Below are 18,956 nucleotides of genomic sequence, written 5' to 3'. Positions count from 1 at the left end.
CACAATATAAAACTATGTGGCCACTGTGCTTACCACTGACCCACAGCAAAAAAAATAAAAATAATAAAGAGAACACTTTTGTTTACTGTACTGTATTTATGGTGCAATGATAAAAAGAAAAGCTCAGAGATTGAGATCATTTCTTCACAGGGACAAAGGTGCAGTCCTATCTTTCCACAGAGGAGATGGAATCACATGCAGCTCCTCACGAGTGACTCTACTGGTTTTTGTTCTGCTAGAAGGGATTTGCGTATCTTTTTATCACAGGTGAGGAGGACCCAAATATCAGGAAAAAGCAGGAATGATGTATTTTGCTCAGGACCAGAAAATAAGAAACAATGTTGTTTTCATAGATAAATGTTTCTACTGTAGAAAGATGAAGAGAAAGCCGAACTGCTCCTGCCCAGAGATTTGTGCTGTACTGTGCTGAAAGTTTCTAACATCCCAAAAAATACAGTATACTTGAAACTACTTCTATACAAGGCACACATCAGGTTGGACAAATAAGCCTGTTCTGTACACACACACATTATTTCAGTGCAAAACAGCAAAGTAAAAAGAAAATCAACATTTGTTCTCTTCTACATTTCAGCTGGAATGAGCCTCTACCTGCTCCTTTGCAGCTCACAAACTGACAGCTCCTCACTTGAGCATCTTCAATATAAAACTACTTGACAAAGCTGGGCAACAGGAACCACGGGAATATTTTATTTTGGTGTGTGTGCAAGAAGGGGATTATTTCTAAAGAAATTATGTGGAAGGTCTGTGATTGTGACAGACATTTTGTCTTTTTGCCCAAAAGGTAAACTGCATGTACTCTGCCCGCCCTCCTTTCTATACAGAACCTGCTTTAACAGTTTTTACAAAAAAAAAACACTAAAAAAGTAACAGAACATAAAAAAGAACTGTTCCTTAACGTTTTCCGGAATCATTGATCATAGCATCTATCTTTTTAGAGTCAATTCTGATGTTCACATTGTAAAGCTTGTTTCAGGTGACTTTTAAATAAGGTTGGTCTTGGAAAAAGAACTTAATCATGGTTCGTGGCCCTTAGGTCACATTCAGTGAGGCAAACAAGTTTCTAAATAAATAACATTATATGTTACAAATACTATAAAGTGTCCACAACCTTCCTCACTGACTGAACCTCCAGGTAGTGGGTAGTCACTTTACTTTTCCCCTCTCGCGTGCTCCATTGTCTATTGCAGTAGCCTGTCATCCACAAGCTTTCCACTGTTTCTGATTTGATACAATACTCCAGCGGAAAAAAAAAACGTTTCTGAAGACGACTCCATTTAGCTGCTTTAGAAGACATTATGTGTGAACATGGGTTTCAGAGACTGTGCTTTGCAGAAGCCCCTTGGTGCATTCTGTATGGCTGGTGTGTGTGTGTGTACTGCATTCTTCCCTGCAGTAGGTCTTGACGCGTTTCAAGACTAGCACGCAGCTCATCCAGCAAGAGAACCACACAGATCGAAGGCAACGGGACACAGGGCAAAAAGAAAATAAAAACAAAATTCTGACAATTACAGAGCAAAAAAGATCTACTTTTACATCTGTACAGTATGCCAATCATAAAAATACACATCCAAATACTTACAAAGGTCTTCATGAACCCATCGGGTACACGAAGCATAGAACTGCATGTTCTCAGCACACTTCAGAAATTCACAAAACGCAATTGTGTTTGCAAACTAACTTCAAACAGTATTTCCTTTACTGGTCTGACTCACTCTGCGCTTCCTGATCAGAGCACTGACAACACAAACAACCCTAAAAAGTCCACGACCATGAACTCACGGCATTATGCAAACGAGGGCTTGACCTGTCTGGGGAGAACTGCAACTTCTAACTATCGCGTTTCATTTTATTCAAAAATCGTGTACGTTTACAAATCATCTTTAAAGTAGTCTGCGTAAAAATTATATCTAAAATATCACCATATTATATATATATAACCATAAGGGTGTAAGAGAACCTTATTAGTATGCATTGATATGTACCGTGCACTCCATTTCCTTACATATCAATGCACTGAACCGAAACCTCATTCATAGATATGATAACACTTCTCATCGTGTTGAGCTGTACATTGGTACCGAATATAATGGTCTTTTTGTTGAGAAATAACTCAGCAATGTCGACAATTCGAAGAATACTGTTCAAAAACACATCAAAAGATGTAAGAGACAGACTTACAGACCAGTAACTCTTACTAAAATAAGATCTCACCCATGTACAATAGTTAATGTGAAACACCCTGCCCGTTCAACCAGAAGGACTTCGTACTTGGTTCAGCGGAGCGGTCTTATTTATGCAAAGAAATCACCTTCACGGTTTCTTTAATAATTTAAGAATCCCCTTTTTACACATCAAGGCCTGACCTTCGCAAGAACTGTCATTTCTTGTCGGACAACAGTGCCTCTCTTGACGCTGTAAACAACCCCACTGAACACATCAGAAACTCGACGGTCGGGTGTTTACCTGCTTGGGATAACAATCTAACGTCAAAAGTTAGGTCGGGAAGAGTGACAACTACCTGGTGAGTATCACTTATTCAACTGGCAATGAATTTGTGATCTTTTTATTGAATGAAACCAGACGTATTATACAAACATATTCGAACGATCGGTTTAAGCCGAGTCTCAGACCCAGTTCGGCACCTGGGAGTTACGAAGTAGCCAAAACGCACCGACAGCGACTGAGCAGACATACATTATATGGTAAACAGTAGCGTTTTAGACGGAATACTAAGGCATTTTATACAAATTTAAATCTTACCCGTGTCTAGGGGGAAACTAGCGTTGCTGTACTATATCTCTGTGTGTCCCTGAAGAGCTGTATTCCTCTTTATTTTGGGATCCACTCCAGTTTCACTCAAAGGAAGAAACTTCCACCATCTTCGTAACCTTCTCACGTGACAAACGAAGGTGGGCCGCCCATGACGCACGACGAGGACGCGCACGTTTACGTGACGCATACCGGAACCCCACCTAACGATTGCTCCTTCGGTCTTCGATTGGATAATGTAAACAGACCCCGGACCTCTGATTGGTCCATCTGTTGGTCGTCACGGCGGCTCGGAAAAAGAATGCGTTCAGGTCGCTTCCTGCACCAGCACATTTTTAGTGTAAGTACAGTACATATTAAGCAAGTCCAAATTCCTCTTCGGTCTTACGCCATATCCATATCTTCAAAGCTAGACATTATTATTTACATATCAGATAAATAAAATAAACTGAACTTGTCAAACTGATTGACTATGTTCATAATATTTAGCTACTTGTTAGGGTGGTAGCAGAGGAAAGTGGTCCTCAAAAATGTTGGCAGAACATCACACATGAAGCTAACTGCCTGCCTAACATGAGACAGTGCACTGATTTATAATAATAATAATAATAATAATAATAATAATAATAATAATTGTTTACACGTATATAGCACTTTTCTAGACACTCCACTCAAAGCACTTTACAGGTAATGGGGACTCCCCTCCACCACCACCAATGTGCAGCATCCACCTGGATAATGTGACGGCAGCCATAGTGCGCCAGAATGCTCACCACACATCAGCTATCAGTGGGATTGGAGAGCAGAGTAATGAAGCCCATTGATAGATGGGGATTATTAGGAGGCCATGATTGGTAAGGGCCAATGGGAAATTTGGCCAGGACGCCAGGGTTATACCCCTACTCTTTTCGAGAAACACATTGGGGTTTTTAATGACCACAGAGAGTCAGGACCTCAGTTTTACTTTTCATCCGAAGGACGGCGCCTGTTTACAGTATAGTGTCCCCGTCACTATACTGGGGCATTAGGACCCACATGGACAACAGGGTGAGCACCCCCTGCTGGCCCCACTAACACCTCTTCCAGCAACAACCTTAGTTTTTCCCAGGAGCTCTCATCCAGGTACTGACCAGGCTTACAACTGCTTAGCTTCAGTGGGTTGCCAGTTGTGAGTTCCAGGGTGATATGTCTGCTGGCTAGATTAGATAACAGATTGGACAACAGATTGGACAAGAGCGTAAGAAGAACTACAAAAAAAGAGGAAGCTATTCTGGTCAACCTGCTGGTCACAAAAATCTTCTAGGTTTACAATATCTAGAGAGGAAACAACCTCCTTATGCAACTGCATGATTATATTAGAAATAAATTTTTAGTCAGTTTCTTTCTCCATCTCTTACTCTAGTGCATGAGACCAGTGGGGGGGGGGGGGGGGGGGGGTCTTCTTCCAAGTCCACATAAGCTTTCATTTTCTAAAATGTACATTAAGTTTAAGAAGAAAAGAGGTGTCTGAGACCAGCAGTCCTCTGGTTCTGTGCCCCTTGGAGAGAAGAATTTGAAGCCTGTGAGTGGTCTGAATCTCAGAGGAGACCTGTGAAAACCAAGACTCCACTACAGACGGAGGAACCCACAAGTCAAGGATAATGAAATACAGGTTCCAATCAAGGACCACTTGTTGTGGACAAGTGAACTGAAGAAGCCAGCTGGCTGTCATCCTGCTCTCAACTGCCATTATCCTTAAACCTTTCATTACCACTGAAAATTCACAAGGCAGATCTGAGAGAGCACTCTGAGTTAGTACCATCAGTTACTGTGAGCAATTACAGGCAGCATGCAAATTGAGCTTGAAAAGTGTGGAGAAGGCCTGCATCATCTTCCTTGGCCAGAACAAACCCCCAGATTTCAATCCCAGATTTCAGTCGCTCATCACAACCTCAGTCCCACACAGCAGCTGCCCCAAAACCATCTCCACCAAAGCTGCTATACGTGATGGAGCTGAGCTGCGAGGACAGTGTCTGTGGAATGCCTACAAGGTCTTGCTCCACCTGTTTTTTCTGTTCCCAGAGGCACAACACAGCATGCCAGGGCAGTTCCTATTGTTCGAGCCAGTGAGAGCAAAATGATCAGCTAAACTAAGGAAAACTAGCTGGAAGGCAAGACTCCTCCTTGCCAGTACGGCTAACACTGCTTCCCTGGTCTTGCTGAGTTCCTGGCTCATTCATCGTGAGGACTCTAGTGATCTGATTATAGAATTGAATTTCTTCAGGTGCTGGAGCTCCAACTGCACTCTTTGTGCTTAACATTGATGCTGAAGCTCACTTAGTTTGTCGTGTCTGTGCCTTTTGGCACACTCATGCTCAGGACACAGACTTTCCCATCCACGTCTAGTTTAAGAGAAACCAACTGCTTCATTGTTTTCGCCTGATCTTTTCAACGCAACAATCAAGGATCCGACAGGAAGGGCACTTTAAAATCAGGATAATGGTTTCGCACAAGGCAACGGTTTAAAATCGCGTAGTTACCAGTAGGTGGAGCTGTCGGTCTGGAAAAAGCTAGTATAATAAAAAACAAAGCGCTTCCCAATACTATACTTAATGCAACCCCTCAAAACAATGCTTTCCATCAATCATTTAAGCATAGCAATTCGAATAGTTTTATTTATTAGTCACTTCTTGGTATGTCTTTAAAACGACTCAGAATTAAATTCCTCTGACACAGGCTGCGTCATAGGAATTTGAAGTGGAAGAACAAGTTAATAATAACCCGAAACAGTAATCCGATTGTGCCTTTCAAAAATGCCAGAGGCTGTAGCCATCCTAAATGCGCAATGAAAGAGAAGCCTTCTGTGCATCGCTTGCTTTAAAGAAGCCCCTGGAAGGAGCCAGCCAATCACGTCAGTGGAGGGCGGGGTTACTTTTTGTAACGAAGGAAAGTTGCTTGGATGCGGAGCAGCATCTTAAAGCACAAACTCGGCATCTCAGTATTCCTTTCCTTAGGCAAGATTCTTCCCAGATGACAGGAGGAGATCCCTTCGAGCACTGAATAGCGAAACCGAACCGCACAAATTAGAAACTAATCGCCTGTGTCCTCGGACCTATTTGCGAACAGGGTTTAAAAACGATTTCTAGATACTGTACACACATCTTTCTTGCAAGGGTTTAAAAATGATGGCATGCACAGAGATAATCACGATGTGCCTCCAGTCTGCAAAGCAACAACACTTGTACTCCAAACACCAGCAGCAGCTACTGCAGAAGAATCCCGTCCAAGGACTTTCTATTTTCCAAGATGTAAGTAAAATACAGTATATTATAATTTTATTTAGTAATATATCGTCTTACTTTATTAAAGGAACACCGAGCACATTTTTCGGTGTTGTTCGCTGGAGTGGTGATTTAGACTTGAAAATCGCATATAAAGCGCAGCATCTTCAGTAAGCTACAACGTTAGGTGAGATTTATATGGGTTTAATTTACATTACAGATTTAAAAAGGAATATTAAATTACCGCACAAAAGTAAAATAGCTACAGTCGCTGTGAAGATTACTAATAAAAAGCCACGAAATTTATTTCTGAACTGTAAACTATCAAAAAGGTTTTCTGTTGTATCAACCAAGAAATAAGCTAAAAAGCATATTTTCTCTTGAGAATTGTATAGAGCACGTCACTTTTAATCGTAAAACAGCCGTGTCCTACCGTATGCGCTACTTCACCCTCAAACTGCGCCCTGTGACACCCCGTATCAGGTATGGGCGTTAATGTATGAACCCCACCACCAAGGCTCGGTGTTTCTGTCTCCTTGTGTCTTTTTACCGCTTCATAAGCAAGATAAATTGTCTGAAATCGTCAAAATGTCCATTTCCACTAAACAGCTTCATAAAAAATCACTGTAGGTTAAAGGTTTTTTTTTTACCGACGTGTATACTACACGCATTACTCAGCTGTTGGCGATAACTCTTTAGGCCTGCTGATGACTGGAAAAGTTATTTTTGATTAATGTGTCGGTGACTGAGTTGATAATTTTCTTCACTAGTCCTAATTTTTATGTTCTCTAGGTTTCGTTGTGTTCGCTGTGTACGGTAGTGTAAGTTCGGAACAATCTTCAATTCTGATGGTAGCAACGTGGAAGCGAATCAACTTGTTCAGATCGAGGTGTTTGTTAGAAGGGGGTTTATCAAAGCTGTCAGATCGATTCTGTTGTTCTATACCTCGAACTACACGCCAGTTCCTTTAAACAGGTTTCGCTCTTTCCTGACACAAGACAAAGGCACCAGGGCTTCAATAGAACAGAACAACTTTTTGCAGTATCTCCATCAGCAGCTGGATGGGGAAGTTCCTGTAGTACAGTGCCAAGTCTTGTGGAATTATGCAGCTTCTGTGCTTGCAGGAGTGCCCCGCACTTCCTTGATGTGGTTCACTTCAGGGATGTATGAGGCTATATTTTTTATTAATCTTTTTAGCAATGTAAATGAGAGATATTACGTTTCAATTGCTATGCGCGATAGCGTCTGTCTCTGGAGTTCATGCATTTGAAGATTTGCCCTTGTCCAATATTGCCTGTATTAGTTCGAGAACGCTTTTATTTACCAATCACAGTGTGTGTCGCTTATCAGTTGATTTTTATTTTTCATGGCTTTGAAAAACTATGGTGTTTAATTTTTAGTATTCCATTCGATTTCGATGATTAACTTATTTGCATTAAATGTTGTGGGAGTGCGGAACAAGGTATCCTGATATGATGTGGAAGCCGATACCCAGGCTTCTTTCGTGAAAAGAGACTATTGGATCAATTACTGTAGCTGCTTAAAAAGCAAACGAGCTACTGTTCATGATCCGACTGGCCTTTCCTCGTTCGTAATCTTACTCCTGATCTAGTTAAAATATTGTATTCAAATAGACCAAAATATTGTAAAGTGGGTTAAAAACTGCACCAGTACCATTTTATCGGCGCAACAACACATCAGGAGGAGTGAGAAGCACATCTGCTTCTGTGTGTTGTGTTGATGCTGGTGACGGTCGGCGTGGATCACTGTGTTACTGTAATAGGGCGCTTAGGACGACTGCTTTTAATGTACTTTTTTAACTTGTGTACAAATAAAATGTGAAGATAGCTTTGATTTTCTAAATATATTTCACAATTTCAAGGATGATTATCGACTCTTAATATTGATACCAGTTTTCAATTAGTTACAGACGCTTTGTTCTGTCTTTCCCACAAGTCTCTCAATACTGTAGTTACTGAGTGAATGAAGACGTTCGGTCCTGAGCCTTCCTGTCATGTTAATTTGAATCCCAAGAGCCTAGACCTTAGCGCACTTCATCGTAGCATCGGACTTTCATTTAAAACACAAGACGTAAGATGATGAGATGAAGCGAAATGATCTTTATTAGGTTTCTTGGTGCACATTCGTTCAGGACTGTGTTCTAGACAAATTCCTTTCCTCCGTTTTACGTGCATCGAGTCGAATAGATCAGTAGCATAACAATCACATCTCAATATGTTGACATCGCGGAGCCGGAATGAAACCGGTAATTTTGCTTATAATATTTTTATTACTGACATAATAAAGTCGCATTGTTTCTATTGCATCGACATGAACGCGTTTTATGAGTAACCACCAGCATATAACAAATGTTCAGTATATATATAAACAGATGAGTTAGGTATCACGAATAATTGTGCAAATTAACATTCTTTTCTGATATTATCTATTGGATACATGTTGTCATTTACGAACTGAAGCAGTTCTAATTGTTTCAAAGCCTCGATCGCACACTGACGATTTGGGATTAAATCATGAAAATCTATAGGAGTCTGAAACAGTGGAAACGGACACAGAATAGTAATTTTTTAACTCTTAGAAGCGGCGGGGCCCATGTCATGATTTAAAATACAATGGTAGTGTTTTTATACCAGTTTCAGTCTTGAAGTCTTGTTTTAGTCGTTCCGTTTTAGTCGTTCCGTCTTGTGATTTCCAAATGCTTTTTCACACCTCTAGAGTTTTATTCAAATTAAGGTACTGTTTTGCATAAAATAATCAATAGGTCACATGTACAAATGAAAAAAAAATATTTGCATTTATCACCCACTTAATTCTGTTTTTTAAAACAAAAATGCCTTTAGAATAAATGGGGTGAGGTAACTAGCTACAGACAATGATTCTGTTTTGTAATTCATATACATATGCACTTAATTTTAATCAGACTAAAATAAATTTACCAACTGAATCAAGAGGGAAATTTAGGGAGGCCACATTTTGCAAGTCCAGATTAGAATTTAGCTAGGACACTAGTTATTTACAGCCCAGCTCACTGTACTGGGTCCTTGCTTTGGAAAGTCATCCACCAACACTATGTACAGCATCTGGTTTCTTTAGAGTCTCCCATTGAACTTGAATTTGAACTTGAACTTCAACTTTATTGCCATATGTAACCGGTACTGGTACAATGGAATTCTTACTTACAGAAAGTCTCTCGATTGTAAAACAAGTGTAAAAAACAAAACAAAGTGCAAACAGTGCATCAAGACAATGTACAAACAAACAATAGACAATGTGCAAGTTAACATGTAGACAGTTTGAATGTAAACAATACAGACATGTAAACAATGACTGGAGATGTGCAATAGATAAGAAATCATAAAGAGGTAGATGGTGATGGTGTAGGTGTGGTCCGAGGGGGATGGCTAAATGTGTTCGCCAGTCTCACTGCTTGTGGATAGAAGCTATTGAAGAATCTAGTGGTAAGTGTCCGTATGCTCTTATATCTCTTGCCTGAGGGCAGTGGGGTGAACAGCTCATGCCCGGGGTGGTGACTGTCCTCTGTGATGGCCAGAATTCTACCATGGCAGCGGTCCTCATAGAGCTGTTTAATCTCGGTTAGACCGTAGCCGATGATCTTCTGGGCCATATTGACCATTCTCTGCAGTGCCTTTCTTTCTCGGGAAGAGGTGTTGCCATACCACACGGTGATCCCGTTGGTGAGGACGCTCTCGATGGTTCACCAACACATGTATTGGCATCCCCCATCGCTTGAGGCACCTCAAGAAATAAAGGCGCTGCTGAGCCTTCTTCATGATAGAGTCAGTGTTCACAGTCCAGGTTAGATCCTTAGAGATGTGAATTCCCAAAAACCTAAAGCTGGTGACTGTTTCCACTTCCGTTCCATCAATACTGAGTGGGCTGTGAGTGTATGGCCTGTGTTTCCGAAAGTCCACTATTAGCTCTTTCGTTTTCTTTATGTTCAAGACCAGGTTATTGCTATGACACCACCTAAGCAGCTGTACAACTTCATCCCTGTAAGTGGAATCGTCATCATCACTGATCAGTCCTATTATAGTGGTGTCATCTGCAAACTTAATGATGCGGTTGTTGCTGTGTCTTGCTGTGCAGTCGTGAGTAAATAGGAAGTACAACCTTGGACTTGGACAGCAACCTTGTGGGGTTCCAGTGCTCAGGGTGAGTGGTGTTGATGTTTTATTGCCTATCCGCACCACCTGTGGTCTCTCGATAAGAAAGTCCAGCAGCCAGTTGCAGACAGAGTTGCACAGACCTAATCCCCTGAGCTTTGTCACCAGTTGACTGGGTATGATGGAATTGAATGCTGAACTGTAGTCCACAAACAGCATTCTCACATACGAGTTCTTAGTGTCCAGGTGTTCCAAGGCTGTATGCTGAGCCAGGGAGACAGCATCATCCACTGATCTGTTGTTCTGGTAGGCGAACTGCAAGGGGTCCAGGGACTCTGTGATGGAGGAGTTGATGTGTGACAACACCAGCTTCTCCAGGCATTTCATCACCACAGATGTTAATGCTACTGGGCGGTAATCATTCAGGCATGTCACTTTTGTCTTTTTGGGGGTTGGAACAATAGTGTTTTTTTCAAAGCAGGTGGGGACAATGGACTGTGACAGGGAGGAGTTAAAGATGTCCGTAAACACTGTGGTCAGCTGGGCTGCACATGTCCTCAGGACGCGAGGTGGTATCCCATCAGGCCCTGCAGCCTTACGGATTTTCACCCTGCTCAGAGTCTTCTGCACGTCCTACTCTTAGAGTTTCAGAACAAACTTGCCCTGCACACTTGGGGTGTTCTCAGCATTGCCCGTGTTCAGAGCATCAATTGCAGTGCTGACTGGACCCAACCTTTAGAATGTTTGTACACAATGTGTATGTACATACTGTATGTATCTGCAATTCATCATTGCATACAGACTAACACAAATAAAGGCATGTTGCATTCCAAGGAAGACAGAGACACCTGTCTACAGCCATACACTACATTGCTTTTTATTTATGTATGAAACTACACTTCTCTGTCACTTTCAATACTTACTGTCTAACAATATATGAATGCTCAGGATGTTTCACAGTGGCCTGATTTGCTGAGCTTCAATGCACCGAGTAGCGGAACCAAGCTGCTTTGGCCAGAATTCTCAGGAGTGCTCTACAGCTGTGTGGCTAATACCTTATTAATGTTTCATATCATCTTCACAGGGAAACACCACAGTTTCATCTTCACAGATATACAGGGTAACGGACCACATCGGAATACACAAAACACTCAATCAGGTATCTTTCTGCTGTGTAAAAGCAATTCTTCTTAATTGTTTTTGAAAGAAGTCACTAATTATTAGTTTTCATGGAACACCATGCCACTGTATGTGGTCATTTAGTATAGTATTATCACATACACATTAGCAAATATGAAACAGCCCAGCTTGTCACATTTCCTACACATGGTATTGAACATTCCTACACATGTGGAACTCACTCTAAAATAAGAGAAGGATGTTTAATCTTTTATAAGGTCTTGACTGCTATATTTCCTTATTTGCTAGTGTGTCTTATTACCTCAATAGGCCACAACTCTCTCTGAATGCTGCTGCCAGGAATGATGGTAAAATACCATTTCACTTATATCACTTATTTTATTAAAGTGATGATTGTCAATTAAATGTGTAATCTATATTTATTCACACTTTTATTGTTGGTCATTATTTGCTCTTAGACACCTGTGTGGGTGTAATTAAGGAAGGGGCTAGATACAGTATATACAGGGAAGCCTGAATGTTAAAACAAAAAAATCTAGCTCTAGACCTAGCTAGAATGCGCTGATCGAGAGATTTTATTTTTATCTGAAGACGATTGAGACCTCTAGGACTGATGTAATGTATGTTGTGCACGATGCCTCTCTAAGGGTTTGTTTTTCTCTGTGTTCCTGAAATGGCTAAACACACATGTAGATTTTAGCTCAGCATTTTTGTTTGGGTGTACTTTTCTTCCTGAAGTATAAAAAATGAAACTAATTAGCTGTTCAGAGATGGACCGTTTTCATGGTATTGACTCACACGCCGCCCTGGTAACATCACTCCAGTGCACAGATCACAGCACTGGCTACCAGTGGGTTTTTAAATTGATTTTTAAGATAACAACAATGACACAGAATCATGGATTCATGGATCAGTGCCTTTCTCGCTTTAGGAGCTTATTCCATATGTACTAAACCTTTTGCTGAAGTATTAGAACATGAATTTAATGGTTTCAGACACTCAGCTGCAGGACTTTTTGGCTGCTTTAATTCTCATTCGTCTAATTCTCCCCTAATCTAAATTAGAAATAACAGATAGCTTTAGTTTTACTTTTGCATAATTGAGGTTATACATTTGTATTTGCATTTGTTTTATTTGTAGTTGCATGCACTGCTTTTCTAAGGTTCTATACTTTGTTATAAAGTGAAAAATAATTCCATAGCCATAACTGGAGAATGTGTCAGTGTTAGGAGGACAAATAGTAATGGAACAGGTAACACTGGAATCTTGACAGATTAGAAAGCATATTCTCTGCTTGTTAGTAGATGTTTTTTTGAGGATGTTTTTTTCCTGTGAGCAAAAGAAGTGACATGCACAGGTATCCCACTCACTCACAGGTACTGCACAGGGTCACTTTGAAATGAGAACTCAGTGATGGGGGTAGCTTTTAAAGTAATGCATTACAACTCCCCAGGATTAGTTGACAAATAGCAAGTTCACAGAAGTGGGAGGGGATTTTGAGTACTGACTTACAGTGATCTACTGTATGTAGCCTGTGTTTCCTGCAAGTTTATTCGCAATATTAAAATCCCCTTACAAACCCTTAGTAACTTTTAACTATAAGGTATTTTTTAACTAACTTTACCCAAATTTGGATAATACAGTGAATTTCTAGAATACCTTATTTTTTAACCTAAATAAAACTAAAAACAAATCATAATTACACAGGTGCTAAGAAAGGCACCACTGGACTACCTCAGTTCAATAGGTATTCCTGTCAGAAAGTCAAATGCAGTGAAGATTTTTTACTGATGTCACTTGTGGGGCTAATACACTCATTTTTAAACTCCTTACATTGTGTCTGATTTCAGATTGGTATCAATCAACACTATGCCAGAATACACCACCTAGCACTTCTGGACAAAAGCTTAAACACAAGGAATATTTCAGAGTATTGTTTTACATGATCTCTAATACATGTATCAATTTCAAACTGTTTTGACTGCACAGCTGTAGAATCTCAGTGCATTACCCATGAGCTCTTCCTCGCTGCCATATACTGTACTTCCTGGAGCACAGGGGAGGCAGAGAGGGTTACAGCTGCCGACGCTGCATGCTAAAGCAAACCCCTGTTGTGAAGATGGCTTCCAGGTGGGACTGGTGAGGAGAGAGGTCAGTGGGAGTGGGACTGTGCAGTGACAGTGTTTCCTTACCAGAAACCATTACATTCCATGCTTAATGCCTTAATTCTGTTAGAGCAACCTTTTCAAAATGTTGCTTCATGTGTAGTGCCTAGTAAGTTGACAGGAACCACCTCAATAAAGTAGCAAAAAAATCAATGATCCTCCTACATATTAACAGTAGGTTGGAATTTTAATCACCTGCATTTAATCACTAATCCTGTTCCTTAGTAAAGACTGGAATCAAAACTTAAAGTTCAATTCAATTTATTTTTATCTAGCACCTTCCAAAACAAGGTTGCCCCAAGGTGCTTAATAGTGCAATTGACGATAAATTTTGTCAATACAGAACAGAAGACCAGAAGACAACGGAGGAGAGGAACCAAAAACGTCTTAGTAAGAAGGAAAAAAACCTCTAGGGGTCCAAGGTCAACTGGTTGCTCAACCCCTTTGGGCACGCTAACATTATATAATTTAAAAAAGGAATAGATGAGGGTATTAATCCATCCATCCATCATGTCTTCTGTGTGTTAGTACTCCATGCAAATCTCTGAAGACCAGTAAATTCCTCCTAAACGATAGCTATATCCATGATGTCCCTCTTGGATCCATGGCAATGATGCAGGATCCAACTCAGATTGTACCCAGCCCGGGCACCATCCGGATATGTGGGGAGGAGAATAGGATAGTTTGGTCAGATCAGATGTATCTACCTGGTGGGCCAACATAGAGACACATAATGACATGTACAGCAGCACCAGCAGCCAGGTTGCAGCAGGCTATAATGTAAGGTGTGAGCAGGCTAGGCTGAAGTAATAGGTCTTCAGTCTGGATTTGTGTACTGAGATTGACTCGGCATTCCAAATATGGGGTGGGAGACTGTTCCATAAGCTAGGGGCCCTGTAACTAAAGACTTCACCACCAACTGTTTTTTTATTAATGTGTGGAATATGAAGAAGACCTGCATTCTGTGATCTAAGCAGGTGATTTGGATGGTATACATTAATAAGTTCCATTAGATAGATAGGTGCCTGACCTCTGAGAGTCTTGTACAGTAAGTAAGTAGAAGGATTTTGAAGTCCTTCTACTTACTTCTACTTTAACATCAGAGTTAAATGAGAGCCTTGTGTCTAATATGACGCCAAGGCTATGTGCTAAGTCTCTGAGGCAAATTTTTAAAATCCTCTTGAGTTAAGTGCTGAAGTTATAGTAGTCCTATCAGTATTTTTTCCTCCACACAACAGAACCTCAGTTTTATCAGAGTTGAGTAACAAAAAGTTTTCACACATCCAAGTCTTTACTTCATTAATGCAATTAACTAAAGTGATAATAGAAGAGTTGTCGTTTGGTGTAAACGAAATGTATATTTGCGTGTCATCAGCAAATGAATGAAAGTTAATATTATGTTTTCGTATTATCCTACCTAGCGGCAGCATGTAGACAGAGAACAGTATTGGTCCCAGCACTGATCCCTGTGGTACCCCAAATTGAACTGGTGTCATTGCTAAAGCAGTACAATTATTAAATATTTGAACATAATGAAAACAATTAGTTAAATATGAAGTAAACCACTTAAGGACGGTTCCTGATAAGCCAACCTCAAACTCAAGCCTGCGTAACAAAACAGAGTGGTCAACCATGTCAAAGACAGCACTAAGATCTAGAAGTATAAGCACTATTGCATTTCCCACATCAGTAGCTAACAGAATATCATTTACGACTCTTGTTAATGCAGTTTCAGTGCTGTGGCCGGGGTGGAAACCAGACTGAAATTTCTCAAGTATATTATTGGAATCTAGATGCGATTGCAGCTAGGACACAAATATTCTTTCAAGACGTTTAGATAGAAATGGGAGGTTTGAAACAGGCCTGTAGTTGTTAAGAACCTGTGGATCCAAATTTTACTTCTTAAGGAGTGGTCTAACAACCGCTACCTTAAATTGGTCAGGTACAACGACTGATGCAAAGGACATGTTCATTATACTAAGAAAAATTTAGAATGAATTTGACAAGTGTCACATCTCATCCAAAGTTTACTAGAATCAATATAAGTGGGAACATCAGCACCAACCCCAGAAACTGCAGCCCAGATGACACATCACCTTAATTTTCCCATGTTTTTAGTAGTATGTCAAACAGACCTCAAGGCACCTAGATCTTATGGTTTTCTTATCTGATTAAAGTCTGCATGATCTTTCCTTTTAAGTTTCATTCACTCTTGTAGTTCTCATTAGTCACTGTTCACTAATCAAATCAGGCCCCGGAGTAGATAGCCAGATTTACTCATGTTACTCAAAGTCACTTATTCCTGTATTGTGTTCTTTCCACTGTTCACTCACTATCTTCCCCTGCCCCTCATCCATGGACTTTACCAATAACCATTCACTCACTCACTTCAGCACCAGCTATACCAGCTGATTCTGTTTGGCCAGGAACAGAGCTCTCCATCTTCGCTGTGTTTCTGACAGCAGCAGCTGGTTTGTTTTCTCTTCCCTTTCATAGGGTGCACTCCTGTCTACTGGTCTTCTCACTTTTATCTGTGAGATGCTTCTGCCTTTAGGTCATAACAGCCCCCATCTGTCACGATCGCTATTCCTCCTCTTAAGGGCGCTCCAGCCCTTCCTCGTTCTCTCCCATTATCCACACCTGTTCCTTGTTTCAGTACCTCCTTAAAAGCCAGACGCAGACGTCACTCAAGGCTCTTCATTGAATCCCGTTTCGTGAGAGCCTGGGTCCTGCTGCTTCTGGCTCCGTTATGATTTTAACCTTCTGTTCCTGATCCCCCCCGCCAGTTCCGACCCGGTTCCCGTGCTTTAACCCCCAGATGGATCGCCTGGCTATGGACTCTCGCTTCTGTCTTGGATACCCGTTTGGACTTTTACATGGATTGTTCACCCCGGACTCACTCCCCCTGGACACCTGCACCCCTTGGACACGCCCCCAGTCTCCATACCCTCTCCTGCATGACTTTTTCCCCAGTGTTTCCTCACAATTCCGGATCGTGTCATCTGCATAGGGCCCGGAAAGGACTGTTTTGTGACATCATCAGCCCTAGTTCAGATGGCCTGTCCTGTTCTTCAGCAGTGCTCTTCAACACCATTGAGCAAGGCAAACAGATTACCATGCAGCTTGCCTGCCCAGCACCTGTAGTGCCCCTCAATAGAGCCTAGATTTTCTCATCTCCTCTTATTGAGTCCCACAGGCCTGTAAGCCAGGTCAGCCTGCTTCTACTACAAATTCCTCTAGTGATTTAATTTGCCATCTCATGCCAAAGCCTAGATACAAATGAAAAGCACTTTTCTTTTGGCTCCTCTTATATACCTTCTCATGAATCCAGGGGAGTGGCCAATTCCACATCAATTCCTGTCCTATTTGTGTCACGATTATAGTCCCCCCTCCTTAAGGGTGCTCCAGCCCTTTCATGTTAGACTTTATTCTGTGCACCTGCTCCTATTCCCAGCCCACCTTTAAAGCCAGGCGCTGACGCTCATCCGGGCTCTGCATCTGATTTCCATATCGTGCGAGTCCGGGACCTGGAAGCGCCTGGTCCCGTTAAGGTTTTAATCTGTTCCCGTTCCTGTTCCCTGTCCGCCGGTTCTGGCCCGGCCTTCGTGGTTTTTAATTCCGTGTTCTGATGGATCTCCTGGTTTTGGACTAACCCTTGTGTTTTTGGATATTCCCTAAGGACTACTCTTTTGGATTGTTTGCCTCGGCCACACCTCCCCCGTGCACCAGCGCACCTTGGACACGCCCCCCTGTCTTCTGCCCCGTATTCCTGCATGACGTTTCCCTAGTGTTTCCCCACTCCGTCGGATTGTGTCGTCCGCATAGGGTCCGGAAAAACTGTTCGTTACAATTTGCTCTTTTCCACACACTCCCTCTGGATGCCAATTAACCAGTTAGACCAGATGTGTCTCATGTGTTTGTCACTAACAAGTGACTTACACTTAAAAATATATAAGTAGGTGGTATTTCCTTAAAATGTTTTCCAGTCTCCTGCTTCACAACAAAAATTAAAGTGTTTAGCAGAACATTTGAGAATAGGATTTTTAAAATTCAGCAAACATGTAGCAAATAAAAAGTAAGTCGTGAGTACACTTAAATGCAACATGACACTAATGTTGTCTCACTGCAGTGCTTCTTACGGTTTTCTTTCAGTTGCTTAAATGCAATTCTTGAAACGTTACATTTTCAAAACATTGGATGCCAACCCCATAACAGTAGGGTGGTCCACGAAACACTACATAATTTATGATTGACACACAAACCAATAAAATGTGTGAAACAAGATGAATTAATTAGTTCACAGCTGAAAGCAGCCAGTGTGTTCAAACTTACCTCACAGGTACAAATCCTAACTGCCAAACATTATTACGTTACCAGTGAGCTAGCATTGCTGAAAGATTAAGCAGGAACAAGTAGAGGAAAGAAGACATGGATCTGAATGCACGGTGGTAGTGCTATGGATAGGGAGAGTGATGGGAACGAGGATGAGAAAGAGGACGAGGAAAGCAAAGACCTTTCATCTTTGTTGATTTACTGGATTTATTTACTGTTACACGTGTAAAACTGTTTACAATATTTTTTTGCTTTATTTATGTGCATTTGTTTTGTGGAATGAATACTGCTAGGGCCCTGTTCCAGAATATGGTGTTTATTTGATCAATTGTATTGTGTGTGGGAACATCCTTACAGTATGTACAACCTTACTCCTGATTCAGTAATTACACTTTCAGTAACTGTAAGGTAGAGGAACATGCTCTTTGCATCATATTGATGTGGATACTTAGTATTTTGTACGGCATTGTTTAAACACTGAGAACGAGAGCTTCCTATTTGCCAACACTTTATTGTTTGGTGGACTTGTTTTTAAGTCTTGTGGTAAATATTTTGAGTGTCTTAGGGCATTTTGCACTGACAATGTGTTATTGTGCAAATTGAAATAGAGTTTGGGGATATATGTTCACTGTTTTGGCATTGCCAGTAACTTTTCAGGAACTGTATTTAAGCAATTGAGAAAAACTGTAAATCATTTGTTGACATGCCATTGTATTCTTGAGCCAAGTACTTCAGTTTGAGTTCTCCAGTCCAGCTGTGTAAACATATAGAAGTACAGCTGGGGGTAACCCTGTGGAAGACAACTGTCCATAAAGGACACCATTGCACATCTCTCCACTTCCATGATCTTTTCGTTAAGAAAGATTTTCGTATTAAAAAAAAATAATACAATAAAACTGATCTTATTGCTGTCGTACACTATTAAGCCAGCAAAGTAGGATTGATTACATGCTGCTTACAATGAATAATGACTTGCTTCAGTGTTTGTATGGCTCCTCAGGCTTGCTTTCGAATTTCAAAGTAAAGCTTTGTAACTACAGCCTACAGGGGAGTGCTTGTCACCCTATTCTGTTTCAGCTGAGCAACACTGTTGAGCTCTAGTTTTAGAAACAAAGCCTTGTGAA

The 18,956-nt window shown here is 41.0% G+C and overlaps 2 protein-coding genes across 3 annotated transcripts in view; one reads left to right on the top strand and one right to left on the bottom strand.

Annotated features, from left to right (window-relative positions):
- Nucleotides 1–2,939, bottom strand: part of LOC148648003 (E3 ubiquitin-protein ligase Itchy-like) — a 36,441-nt gene extending 33,502 nt beyond the window's left edge. Inside the window, exon 1 of the mRNA XM_088607465.1 lies at nt 2,782–2,939. The gene's annotated coding sequence lies outside the window, so the exon portion shown is untranslated. The remainder of the gene's footprint in view (nt 1–2,781) is intronic.
- necab3 (N-terminal EF-hand calcium binding protein 3) overlaps nt 2,436–18,956 on the top strand; it is a 96,386-nt gene continuing 79,865 nt past the window's right edge. Inside the window, exon 1 of one of the 2 annotated variants that reach the window (XM_088607467.1) lies at nt 2,436–2,542. Coding sequence is in view for 1 of the 2 variants with exons in the window: in XM_088607466.1 (XP_088463592.1) it covers nt 5,952–6,077 (126 nt within the window). In the remaining variant the exon portion in view is untranslated. Of the gene's footprint in view, nt 2,543–5,704; nt 6,078–18,956 lie in introns of those variants that run through there. The other variant, XM_088607466.1, reaches the window with a different exon arrangement.

The sequence above is a fragment of the Lepisosteus platostomus genome, chromosome 15 (assembly GCF_059453375.1).
Source record: "Lepisosteus platostomus isolate fLepPlt1 chromosome 15, fLepPlt1.hap1, whole genome shotgun sequence".
In the NCBI taxonomy this organism is placed as follows: Eukaryota; Metazoa; Chordata; class Actinopteri; order Semionotiformes; family Lepisosteidae; genus Lepisosteus; species Lepisosteus platostomus.
Note: the sequence above shows the minus strand (reverse complement) of the source record. Positions and strands in the feature narration are given on the sequence as shown.